The sequence below is a fragment of the Panicum hallii genome, chromosome 3 (genome assembly GCF_002211085.1).
Source record: "Panicum hallii strain FIL2 chromosome 3, PHallii_v3.1, whole genome shotgun sequence".
Taxonomy (NCBI): Eukaryota; Viridiplantae; Streptophyta; class Magnoliopsida; order Poales; family Poaceae; genus Panicum; species Panicum hallii.
The window spans coordinates 40,933,119-40,947,807 of NC_038044.1; the positions used below are offsets into that span (position 1 = coordinate 40,933,119).

Sequence of the window (14,689 nt, forward strand, 5' to 3'; positions counted from 1 at the left end):
ACCTTTTTTTTCCACAACATTGCATACATAAAACACACACATTTGCCATACTTTAGACATAAAAGCATACCAAAACTCTAAGGTGTGACCAAGCTAATTACCTGAGTGTCACAGTACTGGAGGTATAGGAACGATGCCCCTACAGTAAACTCTACGTAGCACTAGTTGAGAACTTTTAATCAGAGTAGTAAGGAAAGTATGGAAGCGATGCTCCTTTATAAACTCTATGTAGTAGTAGTCGGGAACCAGTAAACAGAGTAGTACTGGAAGTATGAGAGTGATGACCCTTTAATAAACTCTACGTAGTACCATTAGAAAACTAGTAAACGGAGTAGTTCTTGTTTATTATGCATGATGCTAAATTCATAACTTTGCTTTAGCATTTTAAATACCTAGGGTGACATATGCACCCAATGGTTGTTTACATATTTGTGTTTAATCCAAACATAAATTTTAAAATTTATTTGAACGTGTGGGGGGTGGGGGTTGTCTCAGGGTGGGGTGGTGTGGGAGGCGGGGAGGGGGTTCTATGTTGCTATAAGAAATATTAATGAACACATTAGGTGAAATACATATAAGCTTTGAGAGGATTTTAATCTTAGCTATAAAACAAACTCTTATATTGATCTAATATCCAAATAGCTCTGTTATTTGAAAATTTTGATTGGTAGACACATTAGTGAAATGCCATATCTAATCAAATACAGTAGAAAATCTTGAGCGTAGAAATCGTTGAACGGAACTTAGTCCATAGAAAATATTCAAAATAGTCGGAGGTAGATACGGGAAACCGTTCGTGAGGTTTGAACCGCGTGGTAAATTTACTCTGGATTTCCAAACTTTTCATTTGTCTCACATAGTCACATGGGCCTAGAAAGGTTGTATCATAAATTTGCAACAAAGTCGATGGGCAAGATGCAAATTCCAGTTTTATTATAATATCCAGAATCAAAGATTGTTCCCTGACAGGCACCCTCCTTCCCCTTCCCTTTCAGTCTTCGCCGCCCCCCAAACCGCCCCCACGAGAAAACCCCGAACTCCGCGAAATTCGAGGTAAATTCCATGGGCGGCGGCGGCGACATCACCCCCACCAGTATCCCCTCCTCACCGTCTTGCTCGTCGGAGGTTCCTCCTGGTGATTGCTCTGCCACCACCCTATGATCTCACAGTTCCCAATCTGGAACGATCACTTTATTGAACTTGACCTGTTTGCAAGGGTGTAGAGTTCGCCGAGTACGTGGCCATCTCGCCGGTTTGCGACGACGAAGCATCCGATGAGTGCTGTGACTGCGACGACGCCGAGGTGGAGGCTCTCTACTTCGGCCGCCGGCTGCAGGACCGCCTGCGGGAGGCGAAAGACTTCATCAGGAGGTAACCTGATTTTTCCTTTCCCTTTTCTTTGGAACAACACAATCGGCAGAGTCCGAAATTCTAAAAATAAATCTCTTCCTTTCCGCCCTTCTTTCCTAAAACTATGTTTTTGGTGTCTATTTACTGTTTCTAATGTAGAATACAGCGATAATCAAATTACAGTTTTTAATACAAAGTACAAGGATCGCATCTTGAACATAATATTTTAACTGTTTATCAAACAAACAAGATTTGTTTTATACTGAAATTTCTGGTTTTGTCAATTAAACCACCGAATCTAATTACTAGAAAAGATTAATAACCGTCACCTAACAGTGCAGTGTTGTGATGCGCCACAAGTCCCTAAGTTCACTTTATTAATCTTCGACCCAGTAAGTGTGTTATTAGAAACGCAGTCTATGAGCAGGTATAAGCCTGGGGATTGCATTGAGGGAGCTGGCGGCACAAAAGCTGGGGATTATATCTTGCCCGAGATCGCTACACTACTGTTAGTGGGCCCTAGAGGTGCAGGCAAGAGTACACTTGTGAACCGAATTACAAGGGTCTTTGACAAGGATGATGATCCTTTTGCACCAGATCGAGCGCAGGTGTCACGTAAGTTTCTTTATTGTTTTTTAGGATGCTGTTTCATGGCAATGTGCAACTGAACTTGATTTTATCTATTACTGTTTTATTTTGCCAGGAAATTCAAAATCATATGGTACACTTCTTCTTTGGGAGTACCCAATTCCGAGGAATTCAACTGCTATATGTATTTATGATACACAGAGCTTGTCAAGCAATCAACAGAATAATTTCAAGATGCTGCAGCAGTGGATGACAAAGGGAATCAGCCATGCGGAGACAACGATGTGGTAAGCAGTTTGTAATTACATTCTCTTATCTTTGCATTTTTTTTTGCATTTATTTGGCTTTACATTTGTGACACCTTTTGACATCACTTAAAACTTCGTAGCCTTTTGTTTCTTGTGCAGAATTTATCAAAACACTATACACCGAATGATGTAAGAATAGTGATTTATTATGAGTGAGCAAAACTCAAAATGCTCCTCTTTTTCTCTGCCAACCTATCTGAGCAGATTGTAGCCAGGATCATGATATCTTTTGATTTTGGATGTGACAGTGTTGTAGTCATCCAAAGAAGTCCTCATTTTGTCATATTATTTCTATTTTTACCTCATGCTTCTTGATCCCCAATTAATTATACTTGAAAAGCAATGCTTGAGTTTTGCTCAAACCATTGGTAATAGAAAAATCATGACAAAAAATTATTTCAAGAAAAATCATGAAAAAAACCATTGGTAACATCACATTCAGGGTATTTTTATGTGGTAATATTGCTTGGTATTTCTGTTTCATTTTCTTAATTTTCTTGTAGCCTTAAGTTGCGGAAGTAGCATATCAAGACTACTCAACATCACCTACCTTAATGAATTTGTTCTACAGTTTTAGCAGGGATACTGATGAAGGCAATAAGACTAAGCATATCAAACCATTGGGGAGACAATTCAGTTTTCTTAGTTGCAAAACCAGGAAGGTCAACTTTGTTATATTTGTTGTTGATGGTGTTTCTATCCTTGATGGAATTGAAAGCAACAAGAAAGGATATATTGACATACTGCACGAAACATTTATGTATCCATTTTTATCAATTGGAGGTAGGGACTGCTAAGATGTTTTTAGCCTTATGCATCCCTTTGATAATAGGAATTTTACTAATACAGTTTTTTTCACATAGTTGAATAAATATACATTTAGTTAACTCCATATTCCTGTAACTGGTACTGGTATGATTGTTGTTAGAGAAAAGGTACATATACATATTATTGATTTTCGTAATAATATATCTGTATATAAATTATTGGTTTGCATTGTTAACTTGATTTGTGAACAATGTTCGTTTTGCATTGATATTTAAAACTAGCTGTTGTAGACATGTATGTGATTATGACAAACATTACTGCAGATGACAAACCTGTTGTTGTGGTCACACATGGTGATAGACTATCGATGCTCCAGCGCGCACATGTTCAAAACGAGTTAGCAGAAGTACTTGGCATTCCTGTCCAGCAAATTTTTGATATACCAGGTATTACATTTGCTTGTATCATGTTTCAAACTTTTAGTATGCAGTATTATGAATGTACTACATCTGATATATTCTACACAGGATCTGATGATTACCAAACTGATCTGGCTATATTGGATATGCTACGTTACTGTATCCAACATGCAGAGCAGAACCTCCCCATTAAATTGAATTATCTTTTAGAGGTTTGAATTTCTTCCCTCGTATCATGGATCAATAACTTCTTTTCATATACAGCATAAAAACTTAGCAGTCCCCCGTAGGCTCTTTTTTCTTAAAAGAAAAACACCCATTGTCTTTACAGGGTAATTTAGATATCCATTCTCGTTTTGCCCAGAAACATTAATTTTCCATCAAATCATCACAATTTAACTTTATTTAAGGAAATGTAATGTTGTTAGAAGCTTGGCTCGAGACAGTAACCTAAGGCTTCGTTTTCTTTAGCTAAGAGATCTCCTTTTTGAGTCTACAACTTCTCCCTGTACATACTTTCTTATTTTATTCTTCTATAAAATTGTGCAGTAGGGGCCTCCCCTCCTGTTTCAGTAAGAAAAGATAGTGTTGGATTGGGGGGGCAGCCAGCCAGGGGCCAGGCTCCCTCGGCATGGCAGGATTTATGCTTATATTTCTTGCTTGACTTTATGGATTATGTCCTTGCTTTAACAAAGAGGAGTTCTCTACCAATTGGAACTGATGTATATGGAGCAATAAATAACTATTACCTGGCCTGTCGCTAGCTTCTTGATCTCTCAGTTCCCAACGTAGTGGGTAAGACTACTCAGCAACTTTGCCTTCCTAATTCTTGTGACAGAGCTTCTCCTGCAGTACCGCTACAGTTTTTTTAACATCAACCAAGCAAAATCTCAGTGATTAGTAGTAAAGAGGACTACAAATGATCTAGCGTTTCTCGCACCTTTCCTAAACAAGCTATTGGTCAGTAGGCAGTAGCAGTTGATAACTTGAATTGTGTTGTTAAACCATAGTCTTCCATGAGTATTAACTATCATTCTATCAATAGTCCATATAAATCTAAAGGAGAACTAAACGTGCATTGTTTATTTTCTACCTCGACATGTTATGTCTAGTTAGAAACACATGTAAGTGGGTAGTCTTGCTTTATTTTTCATACAGTAGCAGGTTTGACATGTTAGCACCTTGTGATACTTTTCACTTTCTTGCCATGCCTGTCGTTTGTCAGAATTTAGATTTGTTAGATTGTTCTGTAAAATAAAATGATTTCCTGGACTGTTACTTACAACAAAGCTCATATTGGGCAGGTGCGTGGGCGTGAAACTTTGAAGAACGCAGCAGAGCGGTTGATGGCCTTAGATGCAGTCATCGAAGCCACCATTATTTTCCTCTGCATCATGATCCTTCTGCTTCGATTTTCAGATAAATTGCTGCAATTGTAGCAATGCCTCTTGCCTTCTTTAGCTAGCAATGTTAGGTTTTCCATTACACCAGGACCCCATGTATTGTGCCTTGTTTGTATTGTTAAAGCACTTTATCATTAGCATATATGCAAGACACTCAATCCTGTTTCTATCATACATGCTTGTATATGTTGGCCGGACGTATTGTTAAGGAACTTTACATTATGTTAGGTTTTCCATCACAGCAGGACCCTGCGTATTGTGCCTTGTTTGCATTGTTAAAGCACTTTATCATTAGCATAAATTGCTCCCCCCCAAAAAAATAAAAATAAAAGTACTTTATCATACACATGGTAGTCTTCCAATGCCATAATCTGACAAACCTTCGCGCAAAATGTAGTTCGTTTTGGTTTTTTTAGATTCATAGGATTTGCTATGCATCTAGATAAAATCCTATGCATCTAGATATAGATATAATGTATGTCTAAGTGCATATCAAAATCTACGAACCTACAAAAATTAAAATGAACTACATTTTGGAACGGAGAGAGTATAATGAACCTTTAATGCTAATTTCAGAGTCTGGTCCATACCCAACAATGTGGAAAAGAAAATGTGTTAGACTCATTTTGCGAAGGAAATAGAATTCACAAAGTTCTTTGTTCCTGAAGGAATATAGGGTGGATAGCTAGCTACATCAGCCCTGAAGAAATAGAGTTCTATTTAGGTTCTCAAAAACGAAAATGCATAATAGGGAGAAATTCTCCAGAGCACATGACTGGGTATCTATAAAAAGTGAATGCAGCAATATTAACTTTACTATTCATTCATTGTTGCAGTCAAATGTGACCTAAGGTATCGCAGTTGCAATAAGGGATGCAACTCAACAAAACTCGGTCCTAGCAATGCTCAGTTCCTCACATAGGTGATATGTCTCCAAAGCATCTGAATGACATCAGGGATTCAGGGAAGATACATGCAGATCTATCGATCGAGCTGTTCAATTTTTGCCGCTGCCAAACAAGGAGTTTGACATTCCCATCAGAATCACCGTTGCTCTGGAAATGACAATGTAGAAGGTCGTTTAATTTTATTAACAAATGAGTAAGAGATGATGGGTTGGTGTACATACCTCTGCAACCTTCCCGTAGGGTTAAGCCTCCATCTGGGCACGATGCTAACCTATTTAGTTCTCTGCCCCCTTCTTTTGCTTGCCGGAGCCGTGCCCACTGAAAGTCCAGAAAAGTATATTTCTTTGCTTATGAGCTATCATAATCGCTGATAATATCTTTTGAAAGCTAGCCAGATATTTCTGTACAAAATGCTTCAGAATGCATGTTTAGCAACTCCGACAAAGGAAATAGAAGTCTCAGCTTTTCTTCTCCACTTAGGTTGCTATGTGCAAATTTGTTCAATTAACTGACATGTAGAGATAGAGTTTGATGGCATGGCCTGACACGTAAAAGAAAGCACTCGACTGCGGGAAAGATGCGTAAAGTACTAGGACATGCCAAAGGCAATGCCACAAACTAGAGGTTGATACACTGTTCAATAAAAAACTGTAATAATGGATGATTTCAATAAAATGTTCTGAAAAGAACTCCTGCGTGAGGCACTTTCTTTATGATGTTACGCTTAGTTTGCAAATGATTGAACCAAAAATAAGATAGTATTAACAGCTCTAGCTGCATTTGCAATTTGCTGAGGATATTGCCTGGCAGCCAACAATTGCAGAATTGCTCAATTTCCAATTGGCACATAATTGATCCATCTTTCAGCTGCTGGACTAAGGATCAGAATTCAGAATGAATAAAACATGTATTAACTTGGCAGGCCAAAGAACATCGGTTATGGAACATCTAAAAATTGAAATTAAACAAAAGAACAGTTTTTTATAATGATTTTATAATTGTGCCAAATGACCAATTTTTATTCTTTACGGAGGCAACAAAACCTGACAGAATACGAGAACTTACAAGTAGAGCAGTATAGCAAGAGCTATATTGTGGTAGCTTGCCATTGGTCATTTAGTCATTTAGTCATTCGTGCTATAGGCATAGAGAAGCGTGGGAAGAAGGCAAATTAGAACACCTTGGAAGGACATCCAGAAAAGCAGAGGTAACATTTCAGACAATCTAAAATGGGCATGGAAAGTATCACATACATGGATGAAATACAATACATGAAAACAAGTCATCAGTTGTCCATTCAAATCTTACATAAAATACTAACTCAAAAACCAGAAGTAGTGCTCAGAAGTGTAAATGGCCAGAGATAAATAAATGAGAAAGCATACTAAGAGACTTCAGCAGTTTCTGAGTAGAATTATCTATCTATGGAAAACCACTATTATCCCAACAAATGCCTATACAAAAAAGAAAAGCCCTATTCACAATAGTGGTGGATGATAGTAGATGACACAACTGGCATCAATATTCAGCATAATAATTCATGACAAGCACAACCACTATTGCTCGCCATGCCAGACATCAAACTGCATATGGGACCATCGTCAACGTGAACTGTGAAGTATCTCACATTCAAACCACGGGCAGTACATCGATTGACTGTGTGCTTAGTCCAATAAGCGATACTAGATTAGAAAAGGTGACGCAGCAAACAAAGGCAGGAAGCACATAACAGGTAAAATTGGGCTACAGGACCATTATGTTAAAAAATCAACTTATAGAATACATGTTCCGCAATATTCACACCTTGCAACCTGACATAAATGAATTGTAACAGGAGTATCTCTTAATGCCCTCTGCATACATTCTCAAATACACAGCAGAAGTCTACCCTGGAAGGGACAATGTGAATTTCTAAAATCAAAGAGTAAACAATAAATTGTCAAATTATATACTAATCTGAAATATGATTAGAACTTAAACTAGGATATTTGTTATCACAACCTATTTTGACATACATGATCGCAACAGTTCTTTGGCATCTGGGGAGAGATAGCAACATTTTGTTAGTTTATTTTTCATGTGATCAAGCACAAAGAATACAACAATAACAACAAAGTTATCCCAAGCAACTTGAGGTGGCTAACTTTGGGTTTCAGTTCCAGCCCACCCCAACTTACTTGGGACTAAAAGGCTTTGTTGTTGTTGTTCTTATTGTATTCTTTGCGGACAGGCTAATGGCAATGCTAGGGGTGTGGAGTTGAGACGGCAAGGCCGCAAGGGTTCCCTCCCCAGTCCTGCACCTGGCCTCCAATGAAGACATGGGTGCTCTTTCCAAAAAAAAAAAAAAAAATCGAACTAACAAAATGATTCGAACAGACACCTCTTGGACATTTGTAACTTTCTTGCCAGGATAACCATTACTTCAAACTCCAAATATGATGCCACACATAAATGCAAGGCTGATGATATCAAAATTCAGTACAAATTATTCTTTATAACATGCATTTAACATGTGTTTGGTTTTGTGGGTGTGTGTGGGTGGGTGGTCGTCGATCCATCCCCCCCCCCCCAACCATGGCGTCAGCATGTCCTCTTCCACGCAGGGGAACACGGCTAGCTGTGGGAGCAGGAGCTCAGGGTGGTGGCAGGATTCGGCGATGGTGAACTGTAGGATAAGTTGGGGCGGCATCCAGCTAACGGAGAGTGGCAGCACCAGGCGATGGCAAGCGACGAAGATGGCTCAAGCTCCAGCGACATTATGGAGGAATTGCATGGTGGGGTCCTTCCTGAGGCACGCGACAAATAGCGGCGGCTACACGGTTGTCGTCATGGCCCAGTGGTGTGGGAGTAGAGCCAGTCAACGTAGGGGCCGGAGCAACCACTCCATGACAGCGGGCACCTTGCCATGCTTCCCGACCCCGCCGAAGAAGTAGCCCCATGCGCATAGTTGGAAGAGGTCTTCAAGCGGTGAGGCCTTGCCGTTGGTGCCCCGCTCCAGGTCAACCTACCGCAAAAAGCTGGCGGCCACGGCCTTCGGCCGCCAAGTCCTGTCGCCAAAGCCGATTGCGGCCTGGCTAGGGCGATCAGGCATTGTTGGACATGTCGCCGGGCGCCGGTGAGGGGGCAATTTGGGGAGAGATTTCGTTGGTTGGGCTCGTTGTTTTTGCGCGAATGGAGGAGCTGCCATGTCTTTATCCTCCGACCTCTACTCTGTTCTGAGTGGAATTGGTGGGCCCTTTGGTTAATGGTAGCTGATAGACATAGAAACTGCGATGATCCCATCCGGTGAACCAAACACCCAATTGGGATGGTACCATCCCAAAAAGAGGGGCGGAACCATCTCATCTGGGTTGTCCTACCAAACACATGCATAGCAAACTAAAACTAAACACCAACACCTTTAAAAATGCATTGAAAATTTTAGTGCCCATCTGAAACATGATTGATTAGTGGTCGTTAGTAACACTCCCTCCATTCTCTTTTGATAGTCCTATTTCCAAAATTGATAGTCCTATTTGGGTTGATATCTTGGAATAGTATAGATGGCCCTTCGATTCCCGTGTAAAGTAACTTCTCTAGAAAAAAGATTGGTGCATGTATATGATAACATCGAAACCGAGGAGTCATAATTAATGAGATGATAAGTAAGGTGCTTCTTCTTGATCATTGTACCAAGATGAAATAGGCATGGTTCTTACGGCGGTAAGGCAAGGCGTGGCGAGTCACCACCGCCCAGCCGCCTAGGTGGGCTAAGGCGACGCCTTAGCCCAAAACAAGGGGAGCGCCTTGTCACCTAGGCGACGCCACGAAAACCATGGAAATAGGACTATCAAAAGAGAATGGAGGGAGTAGATCAGTTGGGAAAATCATCACATTTTAACATAATGACAAGTAAAAGATCTAATGGTGCACAACTGCATATCTAGAGGACTATAAGAACTAGAATAAATATGAGAACATTCGATATATATTTTCTTTTCTACCCTCAAAATTTGTGTACAAGTTAAATTTGCACCTCATATGTATTGTTCAACTTCTGATCTTCCTGGGCTGTACATACAGATCACAAAATTACATTTCAATCCAGTTGTATTCAATATCATTAGAGTGACATAAGCAAAATACTGCAACAGTTTCTCATCATAGCTGGAAAAATTATACCCTGATTAGCAGATGAATTGTAAATGTAAAGTTTACCAAAAGCATGTGAATTGAAAAGAAAATGAAAATCAATACAGACCTTCAATTATGGCACATAAGATTTTGGTCAACCCTTCCAAATTCAATCCTTTGTGTCTTTGTCCTTTTCTCTCAGCCACAATCCTGAAAATACTGGATGAAATATAAATAAGTCCTTACATGATCTGGAAAGAAAAAGGGTAGACAAAATACCACATCTTTTTTTCTCTTAAATATCACAGGAAAATGTGCTACCTTCATTTTCTGATTGCAGAAGCTGGTATGCTTCTCCACACCTAGAATTCTTGCATCTTGACCCAGTGTCATAACAAAATAAATCCACTAAGATTCCCCTTGATCGAATTGATCTTCAAATTGGTTAATGAGTAGAATCATATCAGGTTCGTGGAACACATCTCCAACAGCACTGATTTGTGAAAAGCATTTCAAACAATACATAATTTGATATGAGCAATGACTATAAACAGAGTTTTGATAATTACATCAGTTATATAGAAGAATACCAGATAAAAGTAACTTACTAAATTATCTCAAGTTATAAATGGATCCTCATGATTTGCTTCATCATACAAACCATAAGTCATCAGCATGTTCCACAAGAAAGAAGACATGCAAGGATTGTGTTAGCACTAGCAGTACATCTTCACATGACATGTTTTTCCATTTTGGTTACGTTCAACAGGAGATGCTTGCTTTACATCTCCAGCCACGTAGGCGGGAAGAAGTCCACGGATATGCATCTCATCATAAAGTTTTGAAATCTCTTTCATGTTACCGCATCTAATGTAACCTTGAATCAGTGTCCAATATGTAACATAATTTGGATCTACATTATTCTCAATCATTTGGTCAAGAAGCTTGATTGCTTCTTCCATATAACCTTGAGTACAAAGACCATGAATCAGTATAGAATAGGTGAACACAGTAGGCTTAATACCATCCTCTATCATCCTTTGTTTTAACTTAAAGGCTTCAGTTATGTGACCATCCTTGCAATACTTATCAATTAGTGTATTGTAGGTGATAGCATTAGGGGATATACCCTTTGACTGCAACTTCCTAAAAAGATTAACTGCCCTTGATAACTCCCCAGACTTGCAAAGGCCATATATGAGAGAATTGTAGGTTATGATATTTGGAGTAAGACCAACACTTAACATCTCATCTCTCAGATCAAAAGCTACATCAAAAAATCCTGAAGTGGAACAACCATGGATGAGGCTAGAATAAGTGAAAGTATCAGCAACAAATCCCTTGCTTTTTAAATCTGCAAACAAGTTTTTAGCATCTTCAATCCTTCCCAATTTGCATAAACCAAAAATAACAATGTTCCACATTATTTTTGCAGAATGACGATTTCCACCAGCAACAGTATCGAGTACATTTGCTATTTTCCCAGTCTCAAGTCTGGTTGCAGTGATATCTGGAATCATGTCACTTTCGACAAGTTTTTGCAGCACCATATTTGCCTCATCAACCTTCCCCTTTCTATAGAACCAGCTCACTAAAGAACTACAAATAAAAAGATTTGGAGTCAGGCCTTTCCCGGCCATTTCAAGATACAGGTTATAGGCTTTTTGCAGATCTCCCTCTTTACACCATCCAGCTATCAGAGCTCCATAAGTGACTGTGTTAGGAGAAAGTCCCCTTTTACTCATCTCAAAGAGTATATCATTCACCTTTCCACATTGTTTGGCTATGAAGAGTCCAGTTATCAAAGAATTGAACAATTCGATTGAAGGAGCAAAACCTAAACTTTCCATTTCATGCATAACGCGAATAGCTCTATCCATATCACCTGTCTTACAATAACCGCTCACTATTGTTCTGTAAGTTATAATATCAGGAGAACATCTCCATTCCTTCATGCAGCCAAGAAGCTCTTCTGCTTCATGCATCCTTCCATTATTACACAACCCATTGATAACCGTATTAAATGTAGTTGTGTTTTTTGCTAATCCCCTTGCGAAGGTTTCCTTCCAAAGGTTCAAGGCCTTCTGAGTTTTACCTGCCTCAAAAAAACCATCAACCATGGTGCTACAACTAATCTCATCAGGTGCAATACCCCTCTTCAACATAAAAAACCAGAGTCTAAGTGCATCGTCAATAGAGCCAAGTAAGCAAAAACCTTTCAAAAGTGCATTATATGTTACTGTCGTCACTGCGAATCCATTCCTTACCATCGTATCACAAATTTCAAAAGCATTGCTCATCAAACCCTTTCTGCAATACCCATCAACTAGACTATTGTAACTGTATGTGTCTGGCATCACACCAGCATCTTCCATTTCATGCAAAACCTTATGTGCTTCTACCATTCTGCCCAACTTGCAGTAGCCATTAATGACTGTGTTATAGACAAACAAATTTACCTGGAGCCCAACATTAGTCATCTCATTCTGTAATCTAGCTGCATCCTCCATTCGTCCCCTTCGGCAGTAGCCATTGATCACTGCACCATAGGCAACTTCATCAACAGAAATCTGCTTATTTTCCCTAATCTCCCTTATGATACCCTCAGCCTCCTCCACCTTATCTTCTTTACAGTATCCCTTCACGAGCAAGGTATATGTCACTACATTTGGTGATAAACCCCTGCTGGGCAGTGACTCAAATACCCTTCTTGCATCCTCGGTCCGTCCAACCTCACAGTACCCATTCATCACCGCATGATAGGCCACCAGGTTCACCTCAACACCCATCTTCTTCATCTCCTCCACAAACTCCACAGCATGTGCCACCCACCTATCCCTGGAGTACGCCTTCGCCATGATCGCCACCGTGAATTCGTCTGGCAGAGTCCCAGCACGCTGCATCTGCTCAAACACAGACATCACGGTGCCCAGGTCCCCAGCCTCCGTTAGCTTGTTGAGCATGCTGTTGCAGGACCGCACTGTGGGGCGGCACCCGAGCTTCGTCATTTCGTCAAACACCTTGAGGGCGCCATCCAGGTGGCCAGCGTTGGCGAGTGCGCGCAGGAGCAGGTCGAAGGAGGCCGCGGAGAAGGTGAAGTCCTTGTAGACCTCGACGAGGTGCGGAAAGAGGGGCGGGGCCGGAGGCTGCGCGGAGAGGAGGGAAGCCAGGAGGGCGCGGGCGTCGGCGGAGCGGCGAGCGCGGGCCAGGATGTGGAGCAGCTGGGCGTGCGCGAGGAGCGATGGGCGGGACGGGGCCAGGCGGAAGAGATGCAGCGCGGCGTCGGGGTCGAGGCGGACCCGGCTCAGGGCCGAATGGAGGAGTGCAGGGGTGAGGGGGGCGGAGGAGGAGAGGAGGCGTGCGGCGGCGGAGAAGCGATGGAGGAGGAGAAGGCGGGTGAGGCGGCCCAGGAGGGTGGTATCTGTGGCGGCGTCGGCCGGAGTGGGCACGAAGGTGGAGTGGATGCCGCGGCGGAGGAGTAGAGCGGTCGGAGGCGGCGGCAGCATCTCTGGTGCATGTGCTGGCCGGTGCGACACGTGGGGGTGCCTCTTTGGCGGGAGGGAGGGGACTGGGGGAGGAATGTGGCGGCGGTGGTGTATGGGAAAGCTTAAGCAGCACACGGCGATGACCGGCGAACGGTATAGAGGAAGCGCCAAGCGGCGGCGGTGGCGGCCAGCGAAGCGGATCAACGGAGAAATGAGGGAGGGAAGCGCCGGCGAAATGGGTTTTGGGGAATTGGGGCCGAAGCCTTCCAACGGCACCAAGGCGGTAATTTGGGCTTAGCCCATTACCCACCACCCATCAGGCGTGCAACCGGAACGACGATTGTCGGGCCCGATTAACTAAGACTACTGTAAGTTTCAAAAAATAAAAAACTAATGTGTTTGTTTTCGATTATAAATGGATTGTCGGTAAAAATAAGCTAAAAGCCCACCCAAATGGATTGCTTAAATTTTGCTTATCTGGTAAGCCGCTTACGAGGCACTGTTTGATTTTACTTATCTGGACATAGCTTATCTAGTTGTCCGCAGAATCGACTGCTTGAATAAGATGGGTGTTTGGTAATTTTAATTATTTTTAGTCGATTAGTGATAGACAGAACGGTGAATCATCAAACTCGTCGCATTCAGCTATCCGTGGTCAAAGAAGCTTACATTTCATCCGTTGGAGCGGTAATAAGCAACGACCGGCAATGAAATCGATGTACTTATTATCCATTAAATATGATGATTAACAGCTCTAGCTGAATTTTGAAGGGTTACATTGTACATGGTTAACTGGCTGCCGCCCTTTACTCAAGTCAATGCAGATCAGAGCCCAGCGGACGAACACGCGCCGGCTCCTCGAGCGCTAATCCCCAAACGTTGCCGGCAAAAGAGGATTAGCAGCTGCAGGCGCCGGCACGGCAGCAGCTGGAGGGCGGGCGGCGGCGTGGCAGCGGACGGCCCCGCGCGCGGCACAGGGGAAGGCAGGCTGGGCGGCGGCGCGCAGCAGCTGGATGGCGGGTGGCGGCGCGGCAGCGGACGGGCCCGCGCGCGGCGTGGGGAAGGCAGGCTGGGCGGCGACGCGCGGGGAAGGGATGAGAGCGGCGCAAGCACGCTGGGCGGCGGCGCAGGCCCCAAGTCATATATGCGCCAGGATCAAGTTACGCATATATGCAACAGAATCATCAAGATATCACAACACGTATCTCGAAATAAAAATATATAAATTAATAATGAATATCTTTATTACAACTGAATCAAGAATTAGTTCAAGGAATGCGGAAGCGTAAAATAAATACATGAAGGGTAGGGCGCCACAGAGACGTCGGCTGGAAGACAACGCCTAGA

The 14,689-nt window shown here is 42.1% G+C and overlaps 2 protein-coding genes across 13 annotated transcripts; one reads left to right on the forward strand and one right to left on the reverse strand.

The window, feature by feature from the left end:
* The first annotated feature begins 960 nt into the window (after nt 1-960).
* On the forward strand, nt 961-5,075 carry LOC112887638. Of its 4 annotated transcripts, XR_003227603.1 has the most exons (9): nt 961-1,135; nt 1,224-1,371; nt 1,778-1,965; nt 2,054-2,225; nt 2,818-3,029; nt 3,338-3,460; nt 3,542-3,645; nt 3,983-4,228; nt 4,738-4,868. XR_003227603.1 is itself a non-coding variant. In XM_025953870.1 (8 exons), exons 1-8 carry the CDS (start codon nt 1,063-1,065, stop codon nt 4,870-4,872), a joined length of 1,155 nt encoding a protein of 384 aa, XP_025809655.1. In that variant the 5' UTR covers nt 961-1,062; the 3' UTR covers nt 4,873-5,075. The 4 variants fall into 4 exon arrangements, 3 of the variants coding, with proteins under 3 accessions (XP_025809655.1, XP_025809656.1, XP_025809657.1); XM_025953870.1 differs by lacking the exon at nt 3,983-4,228 and having other exon boundaries at nt 4,738-5,075; XM_025953871.1 differs by lacking the exon at nt 4,738-4,868 and having other exon boundaries at nt 3,983-4,731.
* A 451-nt stretch (nt 5,076-5,526) lies between these two features.
* On the reverse strand, nt 5,527-13,564 carry LOC112887910 (putative pentatricopeptide repeat-containing protein At1g19290). 9 transcript variants are annotated; one of them, XM_025954200.1, is made up of 5 exons: nt 10,466-13,564; nt 10,179-10,350; nt 9,985-10,076; nt 5,966-6,062; nt 5,527-5,891 (listed from the first exon to the last, which is right to left on the reverse strand). In XM_025954200.1, exon 1 carries the CDS (start codon nt 13,361-13,363, stop codon nt 10,574-10,576), a length of 2,790 nt encoding a protein of 929 aa, XP_025809985.1. In that variant the 5' UTR covers nt 13,364-13,564; the 3' UTR covers nt 5,527-5,891; nt 5,966-6,062; nt 9,985-10,076; nt 10,179-10,350; nt 10,466-10,573. The 9 variants fall into 9 exon arrangements, with proteins under 9 accessions (XP_025809985.1, XP_025809983.1, XP_025809984.1 ...); XM_025954198.1 differs by having other exon boundaries at nt 5,966-7,633; XM_025954199.1 differs by having other exon boundaries at nt 5,966-9,794.
* Between the last annotated feature and the right edge of the window lie 1,125 nt (nt 13,565-14,689).